This window comes from Diospyros lotus, chromosome 12 (assembly GCF_014633365.1).
Source record: "Diospyros lotus cultivar Yz01 chromosome 12, ASM1463336v1, whole genome shotgun sequence".
Lineage (NCBI taxonomy): Eukaryota > Viridiplantae > Streptophyta > Magnoliopsida > Ericales > Ebenaceae > Diospyros > Diospyros lotus.
The window spans coordinates 14,103,644-14,116,476 of NC_068349.1; the positions used below are offsets into that span (position 1 = coordinate 14,103,644).

Genomic DNA, 12,833 nt, shown 5'->3' on the forward strand with positions numbered 1-12,833 from the left:
TGTCATCATCTTCATCTTCTTCTTGGCAAATGAATTTGTAGAGATTAATACACCTCGCAAACAGCCACAAGAACAGATCGTTAGGGCAGAAAAATAGCAAAACAGTAAGTAAAATTTAAACAAACAGCAAGCTGAAAATACAAATAGCAAACTCCCTTTAGATGCTCGACAATGGAGAAGAAGAAGGTGAATTTTCAAGACTCAGCGTTGATCAGTCCGACATCCACAAATGGTACCCTAGAATCGGTTCCAAACATCACCCAAGAACCGCATTTAATCAACTCTCAAAACGGCCTCAAACACAAAACCCACAACCGAGAATTGCACACCCACACAAGGACGAAGAAAACCCCACCAAAGAGAACCTCTTCTCACTCTCGGCTCTCACTCTCTCTTCTCTCGCATTCTGATCTATTGGCGCCCCCTATTTCCCCCAATATATCGGTACCAATAACCTCCCAAGAACCAGATAGAGATCTCCAAGGATAAGGATAACCATCGGGTTATCCGATAGATTGAGATAAGATAATGGGAGAAGGGAAGAACAAACCTTCATTGGAACCAACTGGGAGAACCACCTGCATAGGAATCGGCCAAGGGACAACACTGAAGAAGCTAGGTCAAACAAGAGAATAAATATGTGGGCTTTTAGATAAAGGTAATGGGCTGTGAGGAAATGGGCTTGGTCTTTGGGTATGAGCAGTTGGGCCAGGCCCAGCTTTCCTCAAACCCAAAGTAAAGGTGCTTGGGCCATCTTCTTGTTGGGCCACCTATTTGTGGGATTGGACCTCTCAATAAAACTATCCATCCTGGGCCAAGGCCTATGATAGACAACTTACCCGACCAAAACATCATCGCCTTGGACTTGTTGGGTGTCACACCTCAACAGAATTAATGAGTGTTGTCTTGTTTTAACTTTGAATTTAGGGATGCCACTCAATTGGTTAACTAATTCTAGATGTGTTTCTTCTCTTTTAACTGGAGTATTGAGTTTATATCATCAATTTTTGAGTTTATTGTGTTTCAAATAATTTTATGAGATTGATTCTCAATTTCAAAAAAGCAAATTCCCCCCCCCCCCCCATAAAACCAACTTCTAATATATATAAGAAAAAACAAAAATGCTAATAGAGCACGTGTCATGTGACGATGTTTCCACTCCATGCTTCATTTCCCTCTCTATTGCCCTCCACAGATTTTGTCGCTGCCTAGCATAGCTAACGCCACCTAATGGGATTAAGGCTTGTGATTGTTGTTGTTGTTGCACTGTGATAAAGTCAACAGTTAGGATATCAGGAAATAAACAAACAATTATATTTGGAGCTCTGAAATAAGGTATTTTGGGTGTTCCTTCTGGTTTTATATTTACTGTCATAAAAGTGTGAGCTGAAGTGGTAAAGGTGACTCAAATGCTTTATAAGAGTGGGAGGCCATGTAAGCATACTAAAGTGCTAGAGGGATTGCAAAAAGAAAGCAAGAATTTAATAGGAATGACTGCCAAAGTGTGTAGAAGTGGGAAATATCTGAGTTGCTCTGGAAGTTGTATTCCGTAAACAATTTAGCTGAAAAGAGTGGATGCACGATGGTTGAAGAGCAATGATGGCAGAGCCTGCAGATCTCTTCATATGGTCTGCTATAAAAGACTGTCAGAATTCAGTTAATATCTCCATTCTCATTCTATTATTCTCAGGAAACGAGACAGCTTGTTTAGAGGCTAGTCTTGGGTGCTTGTGGCAAGGCCATGAGTTCAGGGAAACACATCGAATATTCTTTGTTTCTGCCAGGTAAGTCTCATATATACCTAATACCTCAACTAGGTGAGATACATCCCATTGCCTCCAAGTTGATGGTCCCTTGCTCTTTAGCCACCACAGACAACTACATTAATGCCGATGTCATATCCCTTTCAAGTTCCTTATCATGATACCATACTGTTGAGGGCTCGATTAAGTTGCTTCACCAAGCAGGTGTAACAATATTTGTGCCTGGCATCATCAGAAATTTGGCAACACTACTAGTTCCGAGCAACAACAGGCTATTCTGTTTGTGCTGCTAGGTCAAGGTGCAGACATGCCAATACCTCAACCAATCAAGATCCCATTGACCTGCTCCAACTTGTTTATCCCTTGCTCTTAGTCATTACACACAATGCCCACATCTCAGCTGACACTTTATCTCCACTCAGGTGTCATAGCATCATAACATACTCAGCTGTACAGAGTTCCCAGGTCTGCCACTTAATCAAGCAGATGCAGTTTTATGTTTGAGATGGATTATCTAACAGGAGAGTTTCATGTTAGATATAAATACTTCACAGTATATATATTAAATGCACATATCATATAAAACACTGATATTAATAAAGAAGAAGAATACCTCTATGCTCCATAACAGCGATGAAAATCTTGATTGCAATGGCAAGCACAAAAGCACTGCACCAGACCAAATCTTCCTCTTCTTCTCTGCTATTAGGCCTTAACCCTTTTCTTAATGGGAAGAAAATGGTGTAATAGATTGATTAGAGAGAAGAGGGGACCTAGCCATATATATATAGAGCCAATAGGGTTTTGCCCATCACAAAACCCTATTGGGCCTACACTTATTCCACAAACCATATGTATATAAATAGGCCTAAGCCCATTAAAGTGCACCAAGCCCAAAGTCCAATTATGATCACATATAATCCATTTGGGCCTCCAGGCATTGTTAAGCTATAGCCCAACTGGTTTTTATTCTTAAAATACAAGATCCATTTAATATTGCACACAAAATGGAAAAATTCTAACATTCTCCCACTTGTGCAATATTAGTTGATGTCAATAATTTTTTTTTTTTTTTTTGAAATTGACTCTCCAGTTGGACAACAAGAATTTGAAAACTTGAGTGGCTACTATTTTGAAAGCATAGCTTAACAGATAATCACCTTTAAACATGTTCCGTTCGACCTAATTGCCAAAATTAGATCATAGCCGTCAAAATGTATTTATTTTCATAGATTCGCACTATGGTCATAACTTTGGCAATTAAATTAACATGAACACAATATGATTTGAAAGTGTAGTATGACAATAACATGTACCTTATATGATCTTCATGCCAAGTCTATATCAGTCCTTTAACTATCACTATCCATGAAAGCTGGATCTGAATGCCTTCAATAGTGATAAAAGAAACAAGCATAACAACTCCAAAATATATAGTGATATCACCAATCTAATGTCATGAAAAGATACATCATGAAAAGATACATTAGTATGCATATGACTTTAAAATTTAACATGGATCCATGAAATAAATAGTTGAGCTCATTACATAACAGTGATTGGGAGTAACAATTCAACAAAAAATAACAACTCCCACTAATCAAGCACATCAAAAGACTCTAAAATCCCCATATTAACAATGTGCCTTTTAAAATCAATAGGTCGAAGTCCTTTGGTTAATGGATCAGCAACCATAACCTGAGTATTTATGTGCTCCACAATAATATCACCTTTCTTGACCATGTCTCTGACTGAAAGATATTTGATCTCTATGTGTTTGGAACCACTAGAACTTTTATTATTTTTAGTGAAGAAAACTGCAGCACTATTGTCACAATAAATTTTGATTGGCCTTGAGATGGAATCAACAATCAAAAGCCCAGAAATGAAGTTCTTCAACCACATAGCCTGTGATGCCCCTGCATAACATGCTACGAACTCTGCTTGCATAGTAGATGGAGCTACAAGTGTCTGTTTTGCACTTTTCCATGAAACTGCCCCACCGGCTAACATGAAAACATATCCAGAAGTGGATTTTCTTTCATCAGGACACCCTGCAAAATCTGCATCTGTGTACCCAACCACCTTAAGGTGATCAATTTTTCTATACATTAGCATAAAATCCTTTGTTCTTTGCAAGTATCTCATAACTTTCTTTGCCAACACCCAATGCTTAGGCCCAGGATTAGAAGAAAATCTCCCCAACACACTAACTGCAAAAGCAATATCGGGCCTAGTACAAACTTGAGCATACATCAAACTTCCAACAGCACTAGCATAAGGGACAGTTTCCATCTGTTGTTGCTCTATTACATTTTTGGGACAATTTTTCTTACTAGGCAATTCTCCCTTAGCTATAGGAACTTCCCCAGCTCTACAGTTTTGCATATTAAAGCGATTGAGAACACGATCTATATATGATCTTTGAGAGAGTCCCAACAAACTTCGAGTCCTGTCCCTTTTAATTTCAATACCAAGAACAAATGATGCTTCACCAAGATCTTTCATGTCAAAAGTCTTGGAAAGCATTTGTTTAGTATCATGAAGCAGGTTCAAATCATTACTCGCAAGGAGAATATCATCAACATATAGCACAAGAAGAACAAATCTGCTCCCACTGATCTTGAGATATATGCATTGGTCTATCTTATTTTCAGCAAATCCAAATGAAGTAATTACCTCATTAAACTTTAAATACCATTGTCGAGAGGCTTGTTTTAAACCATAAATAGAATTCAACCTGCATACCAAATGTTCTTTGCCATTTTCTTTGAAGCCTTCAGGCTGTTGCATATATACTTCTTCATGCAAATGTCCATTTAAAAAGGCTGTTTTAACATCCATCTGATGAAGTTCAAGATCAAAGTGTGCCACTAGTGCCATAATAATTCTGAAGGAATCCTTTGAGGAAACAGGGGAAAATGTTTCATTGTAATCAACTCCTTCTTTCTGAGTAAAACCCTTAGCTACTAATCTCGCCTTGTACCTTTCAATATTGCCTTTTGAATCTTTCTTAGTTTTGAACACCCATTTGCAGCTTATAGGCTTAACTCGTTTAGGTTGTTCAACTAGTTCCCACACATCGTTGCGTGCCATAAATTTCATTTCATCCTCCATGGCTTCCAACCATTTATCAGAACAAGTACTTGAAACAGCTTGGCTATATGAGATTGGATCTATAACATGACCAAAATCGTAGTCATTTTCACCAAGGTATACCACATAATCATTTGATATAGCAGATCTTCTTTCTCTCTGAGGGCGCCTATCAGGAATTTCAAGATGTGAAATGTGTACTGGAGCATCTTCATGTTGGGATACTTCTTCTGTTTGATCTGGTTCAAACACCATCCTTTCATGTACAACTGGTACTGGCATTATCATAATTTCCTCTTCCACATTAACATCCCTTACACTAGAACAAGAACATTCACTTCTATCATTCTCCAAAAATTTTGCACTGATAGAATCCACAATCTTTGTGCCTCGACTAGGGCAATAAAATCTGTATCCCTTAGAATTGTCAGGATAACCAACAAAGAAACAACGTGTAGTCTTAGGATCCAATTTACTCTCAGAAGGATTGTAGATTCTTACCTCAGCAGGACAACCCCAAACTCGGAAATGATTTAGGCTCGGCTTACGACCAACCCAAAGTTCAAAAGGAGTCAGAGGCACAGATTTACTGGGAACTCTATTCAAGATGTACATTGCAGTCTTTATGACTTCACCCCAAAGAGACATGGGTAGATTACATCTACTCATCATCGTCCTCATCATATCTTTTAGTGTGCGATTTCTTCTTTCAGCTACTCCATTTTGATCTGGTGTGCCAGGCATGGTATATTGAGCAACTATCCCACAATCTTGTAGATACATGGCAAACGGACCCATACATTGTCCACTAGGTCCATGCCTACCATAGTATTCTCCACCTCTATCAGATCTCACAACCTTTATACTTTTCTCTCATTGCTTCTCAACCTCAGTTTTGAAAACCTTAAACTTTTCGAGTGCTTGAGATTTATCCGCAATAAGATATACATATCCATAGCGAGAAAAGTCATCAATAAAGGTGAGAAAATATTTGTTCCCACATAATGTAGAGACATAAGGTCCACTTATATCAGTGTGGATAATTTCCAAAAGCTCATTACTGCGAGTTGCACCTTTTTTCTTGGTTTTGGTGAGCTTTCCCTTTATGCAGTCAACGCAAGTCCCAAAATCATTGAAGTCAACAGTAGGCAAAATACCATTTTTAACAAGTCTCTCCATCCTTTCTTTGGAAATATGACCCAACTGTTTATGCCATAAGGTTGAAGAGTTTTCTTTAATCAAGATTCTTTTAACACCAACATTCTCAACGTTCAAGGAAGTAGCCATGGAAGAAAAATTTAACTTATATAACCCATCACACAAGAGTGCAGTGCCAACAATAACTGAATTAAAAATCAAATTTAAACTTCCATTACCAATACCAAAATGATATCCCGCACAATCCATCTTAGAAATGGAGATCAAATTCCGCCTAAAGGACGGTACAAAAGCAACATCATTCAAAACAAGGGTATATCCAGTTTCTAATCTAAACTCTACTGCTCCTATATCTTCAACTTGTACTCGAATGCCATTTGCAACCACCAACGTTCTCTCATGATCATTTGGCTTTCGCTTGCTCTTGAACCCCTGCAAGGTATTGGCCACATGAATAGTTACCCCAGAATCAAACCACCAAGAATTCAATGGAACATCTATTAAATTGGATTCAAAACAAACAAAAGCAAGTGGTTTACCTCCACTTTTGTTCTTTGCCAACCTGTTCTTATACTTGTGACAGTCAAATTTCTTATGACCTTTTTTCTTACAGAACCAGCAATTGATCTCTTTCTTGATAGCAGGTTTGGGGCCATTGCTCTTCTGATTTTTGATCTTGTTGCTACCTTTGTTGTTTCTGTGATAATTGTTGCTTGAGGAATGCCCTTTCACGTTTGGTTGACTCACAAAATTCACACTACCACCAGAACCTCTAAGGATCCTCTTTTCTTCTTGGTCACAGATAGAGATTAGCTCATTGGTATTCCACTTATCCTTCTGAGTGTTATAAGAAGTCTTCAATTGGTCAAACTGTGAAGGCAAGGAATTAAGAGCATGATGAACAAGGAATGACTCAGTAATGGGGATCTCAAGCTCGGTCAGTCTAGTAGTTATATCAACCATCTTCATAATATATTTTCTAACACCACCAACCCCATCATACTTCATTCATGTCAACATATTCATAAGTTCTCCAGCATCTGCTTTTTCAGACGATTTGTATTTTTCAGCTATATCATCAAAGAATTTCTTAGCATTTTCTGTCTTAGATATGGCACCAATAAGAGTATGGGAAATAGACCTTTTCATTATCATCAAACTCAAACGATTCGCCCTTCCCCATTTTTCATACCTAGCTTTCTCTTCAATGGAACTCCTCACAGTTGGCTTAGGAGGCTCATTCTCATGTAAGGCTATGTCAAGATCCATCAAACCCAGTTGAATTTCAATATCTTCTTTCCATCTTTTAAAATTGGTTCCAGTTAGAGTCTCAATGGTCGAAGTCTGATTACCGACATTGAAAGCGCAAGGGGCTGTATATAAAAAAAAATATATCACAATTAAATGTAAGCAAAAGATAAACAAGAATAAGCCCAAACATCTTTATGGCATTATTCTTACAAAAACTTAAGATGCACATTATAAAATCACCTTTGGGCGGAAAATATAATATACAACTTAAATTTTCAAGTAAGTAAATCAGGGACAAAGGATAAACAAGAATAAGCCTTAAACCTTTATGGCATTATTCTTACAGGAATTTAAAATGCACATTATAAAATCATCTTTGGGCAGAAAATATAATATTCAAGTTAAATTCCCAAATATGAAAAATAAGTAACTCAAAAACAATCTCCTTTGGGATAAAAGTTTCAAGTCACAATGTATTTTCACATTTATATCATGTCATCTAAATTAAAATACACAATTAACACCTTTGGGCAGAAAATTATGCACCTCAATTCAAATAACAAATGTCCCAAAATAATTAAGTGAAATCAATCAACTTAAATTTCCTTTTTTTTTTTTTGAGTAATGGATTTATCATTTAATTATTAATTTTTTAGGCTCAAAATAAAATTTTAATTTCAGACCCAAAAATATAATTTAAATAATTAAATGAGTAAAGCCCATAACAAAACATATATATCCCAATAAACATATGGGCTAAGTTAATAAAAACAGGCCCAAATAATCAAATTAAAACCCCATAACAAAATAGGCCTATGAATTGAAATTAGCCCACTTGATAAAAAGATAGCCCAAGCCTAATAAAAACAAATTTTGGATCTGCTGGAACAGATCCACTTATGGGTCTCTTTCGGATCAGGTTAGACGGCCCAGATCCGACCCGAATAACAACCCAGCCCCATTTAAAACCCATATTCTTCCTTCTAGGGTTTCTTCTCAAACCCACCGCCTCCATAGCCTCTCCCTTCCTCTCTGTGCGTCGCCGTCGCTTCTTCTTTCTCTTTCATAAACCGTAGCAGTGAACAGATTATAAATATATATGTATATATATATATACTTTGCTTAGTTGCAAAGAGATTGGAGAAGACAGGGCAATAGAGGATATATATCTTATATAATATAAGTATTAGTTGCAGAGAAGTTGCAGAGAGATTGTATATAATATATATATATATATATGTATTATATATATATATAAGTAAATGTTCACGGCAGAGGTGAACAGTTTGTAATACATGGACATTGCACAGTAAAAAATTCACAATATGTGCATTGAAACTTACAGTACGTATAATCAAGTCTTATATGAATATGTGTTTGCTCTGATACCACATATTAGATATAAATACTTCACAGTATATATATTAAATGCACATATCATATAAAACACTGATATTAATAAAGAAGAAGAATACCTCTATGCTCCATAATAGCGATGAAAATCTTGATTGCAATGGCAAGCACAAAAGCACTGCACCAGACCAAATCTTCCTCTTCTTCTTTGCTATTAGGCCTTAACCCTTTTCTTAATGGGAAGAAAATGGTATAATAGATTGATTAGAGAAAAGAGAGGACCTAGCCATATATATATGGAGCCAATAGGGTTTTGCCCATCACAAAACCCTATTGGGCCTACACTTATTCCACAAACCATATGTATATAAATAGGCCTAAGCCCATTAAAGTGCACCAAGCCCAAAGTCCAATTATAATCACATATAATCCATTTGGGCCTCCAGGCATTGTTAAGCTATAGCCCAACTAGTTTTTATTCTTAAAATACAAGATCCATTTAATATTGCACACAAAATGGAAAAATTCTAACATTTCATTCTTCTCCAAGTCAGGACAGTCATCTATTCTTCAGAAATAATCATGCCTATATCTCAAGGAAGGTATTCTCTGGCCCCTTTATGATGTCATATGTGATGGATCACTCATTTACTCAAGTCATTCTCCCTTGAGGTCATGGCTTCAGAGGAACATTTTCAGTTCTTCTTGTGACAAAAGACAAAATAATGATCTAGAACATATGTAATAATGTTGGAATGGTGTCTATTTAAGATGAGACCAAATTAAGATGGGTTGGATATGTGAGACAAAGACCAACAGATGCAACTATAAGGCGAGTGGATAAAATGGAGGAAGCTTGTAACAAAGGAGGCAGATGAAGATTGAACATACATAGTGGGAAACCCTCAAATGTGACATAATATATGACCATAGATAGATAGAGATGGATGGAAGGCTAAAATTCATGTGGGTGACCTGACCTAGTGGAGTTGAAGGCTTGTGATTGTTGTTCTTATTTTCAGTTTCTCAGGGCTTTGCCGGTTTGCCCTTGAGGTCTTACTCTTTGAGGGGCTTTAAGAGCTGCACTTTTTTGGGCTCAGGATAATAAATACATGTCGAAATTCTATATATAACTTGATCCCAATTGGTATGATGGCCCGATGAACCTTCAAGGTTCTGAAGAATAAATATAGAAATTTGCAATGCACCCTCTCGATTTTAACAAGTGCTAAATGTGTATGCATGCTTTATCCATTGTAAGCCACAAAGAGAGAAAGGAGTAGGTAGGAGGAAAGAAGAGGATACGAGACAATATTATAAGGTTGAAGCCACGTTACAACAATCAACGATAGAGCCAAAAATCAAGTTAGAAAATTGCCTAGAAAGCAAGGGATTGCAAACTTGCAATCAGATCTGCAAACCACTGGAAGGCACGACAAGCAGCGTTGATTAGCGGTGCCGACGAGGGGATCGATGACGGAGAAGTCAATGGCAGTGGTGAGCAATAGAGCAACAAAGTAGATTTGCACCAAATCGCCACTTTCTTTTTTTCTCAGGCTTTTTTATTTCTGCTGTCTATTTCTTTCTTTAAATGTTTTATTACATTAGATGGCGGTTAAGATGTCATGAAAAAGAATAATAATTAAATTTTATGAAACTATTTTTTGTTTGTTTATTCTTTTCAAAATTTAAGTTTTCTTTTTGTTTTTAATTTTTATTTTAATAGAATAATTAAATTTTTATTAATTTTTTATAACATAAAATATTAAAATATTTTTAGACATAAAAATTAGAGTTAATAACTAATAATTGGAGAAGAATTGATGAAATAAAATATATGAAATTTTTTATTTTATGTATTAACAATATTGTTCTTAAGAGCTTTTTAAATGTTTATTTTTTTTTAATTCAAAAAACTGCAACCATTATTCTCTGCTTCTGTAAATTTAAATTTGTTATTTACCTAGTCACACTGTATTTTTGTTAAAAACCACAATTTTCAAGGGCAAAATGGATATTATGTTGAGGGTTTAGTTGATGTTTTATAGTTTGGGCATACGCATTTCTTGAAAGTTAAAGAAAAATTTTATTATTTTCATACCAAAGCATCAGTGATATTAAATATAATTTATTATTTTTTCTACTAATGAGAGCTCACAACAAAATGCATTATATATATATATATATTGGGTAAATTGATTTGGTACGTTCTGTAAGCAAGGATGGGGCCATTTGATTGCCATGGAGAGTGACGGATCTAGTAGTGAGCTGCTTTGGGCTGAAATTCAGGGTAACTCACAAAAAAATTAAAATTTATAATGTAAATATTTTAATTTTTTAATAATAGCCCACTATTAATTTTGCCCAGCCCAGCCCAACCCACCTGCCTGGATCCGCCCCTGGCCATGGATGTTATCACCTCTCATTATCGTATCATAAGGTTTTTGAATTGATTTTTATAGTGCTTCAATGGTTAAAGGCATATTCAGTTCCCTCACATTTTATCATTTAATCATTTTATCCCTTTAACTTGTTTAGGACCTATTAGTCCCTCAACTTTCAATTTTGAACCTAATAAATACTTGGGTTAGCGCATGTGTTAGACACGCGAGTGAGGTGCATGCAGCACCATCATCTTTTTCTTCTTCTTCCTTCTTCATCTTTTTCTTCTTTCCTTCTCGCCAACGACCTACTGCAACACCAGTATTTTTTTCTTCCTTTTTCATCTTCTTTTTCCTTCATTCTCGCTAGCGACCTACCGCTCCCTGCCTCTCTCTCGCTCTTATTTTCTCTCTGTCGGCGGTCGTCAATGGTGTGGGAGGCGTTGACCGGGGTCGAGAGGCCGTCGATAGCAGTAGCTGGGCGTGGGGTGGGTAGATTTGAGCCGACGGCGTGGGAGGTGAGCGGTCGCTCGCTTGCCCGCCTTCCTCATGTGGGTGGCTAGCTATGGTGTTGGGGTGGCGACGTAGGCATCGATTTGGGTTAGGGGGTGGCGATGGCTTCGATTGGGCTAAGCGGGCAGTGGCGCTATGACGTAGGTTGGTCCTGCAGCTAGGAGGTGGGCGGGCGATCGTCTTCTTCTTCTCTCTGCCTCTCTTTCGTTCTTGTTCTTTCTCGATCTCGCTCACTCTCTCTCTGTCATTTCAGGCGACTATCCGCTACTACCGGCTTCTTCCTCTTTTGCAGATCGAGACACGTGGCACGCTCCTATTGGCTTGGTCAATGTGGAGCCCACATTAGACTGCGCGTGTAACTCACGCACAATGCTTGCTGCACTAAGGTATGTTGCTATTACAAAATTAATAGTTAATGTATCTAATAGGTTCAAAATTGAAAATTGAGAGGACTAATAGGTCATTGTTTAAGTTAATGGGGCAAAATAATTAAATGATGAAAGGTGAGGGGCTGGGTATCCCTTTAGTTGTGTGCTTCAACCTATAGGCTATAGATAATAGAAGAGAGGGGTTAGTCTATTTTTAAGCAACAAATTAAATATTTTAAATAAAACATTTTAAAGGTATGTATTTATACTCATGAGTGATATATTAATTAAGTGGCATTTGATATGATTAGACAAAAGAAAAGGGAAAAGGAAGGAAAAATAATAGAAATTGAATGAAATAACTACTTCATTCTATTGCGGCGTTCGGTAAAGCCAGGAATGGAATAGTCGTTTGGTATGTTTTTGTTTTGGTGGAATAGTGACAAAAATGTTCTTTTGCATTATAAAAATAAAAAAAAATGTATAAAATAATATTTAATTCCAAATAATCATATAATTGTTGAATATATATATAAATAATTATTTTTAGCATTCTTTACCAAAAATTATCGAAAAAAATTAAGAAAAGATATATGTAAATTCTAGAAAAAGTTATTTAATTCCAAATAATCATATAATCATTGAATATATATAAAAATAATTTTTTTTAGTCTTTACGAAATATTATCAATAAAATTTAAGAGACATTTATTTAAATTCCAAATAATAATATAATTTATTGAATATGTATATATAAATTTATTCTTTATCCTTATTTACATACAAATAATTAATAAAAAATATATTTTTTGCAATGTTGCCAAAAACAAATGAAGCATATATATACAAAAGAGCGAGAGACATTGTGTTTTTTTTTTTTTAATTACGTGCTATCACTCGTGCTTCTATTGCTCAACCCTATAATTTTAATAAGAGAGGTAAATTAGGGG

At 36.2% G+C, this 12,833-nt stretch overlaps 1 protein-coding gene across 1 annotated transcript; it reads right to left on the minus strand.

Annotated features, from left to right (window-relative positions):
• Positions 1–7,025: 7,025 nt before the first annotated feature.
• On the minus strand, positions 7,026–11,047 carry LOC127787509 (uncharacterized). Its single transcript, XM_052315570.1, has 2 exons — positions 11,005–11,047; positions 7,026–7,390 (listed from the first exon to the last, which is right to left on the minus strand). The coding sequence occupies exons 1-2, from the start codon at positions 11,045–11,047 to the stop codon at positions 7,026–7,028; spliced, it is 408 nt and encodes a 135-aa protein (XP_052171530.1).
• Between the last annotated feature and the right edge of the window lie 1,786 nt (positions 11,048–12,833).

What these genes read in the sequence shown, in the direction of transcription:
- LOC127787509 (XM_052315570.1), bottom strand. Translation starts at nt 11,047, where the DNA reads ATGAGAGGTGATAACATCCATGGCCAGGGGCGGATCCAGGCAG. An exon ending in CCAGGGGCGGATCCAGGCAG is followed by an intron (nt 7,391 to 11,004) that starts GTGGGTTGGGCT and finishes TTTTATATACAG; the next exon opens with CCCCTTGCGCTTTCAATGTC.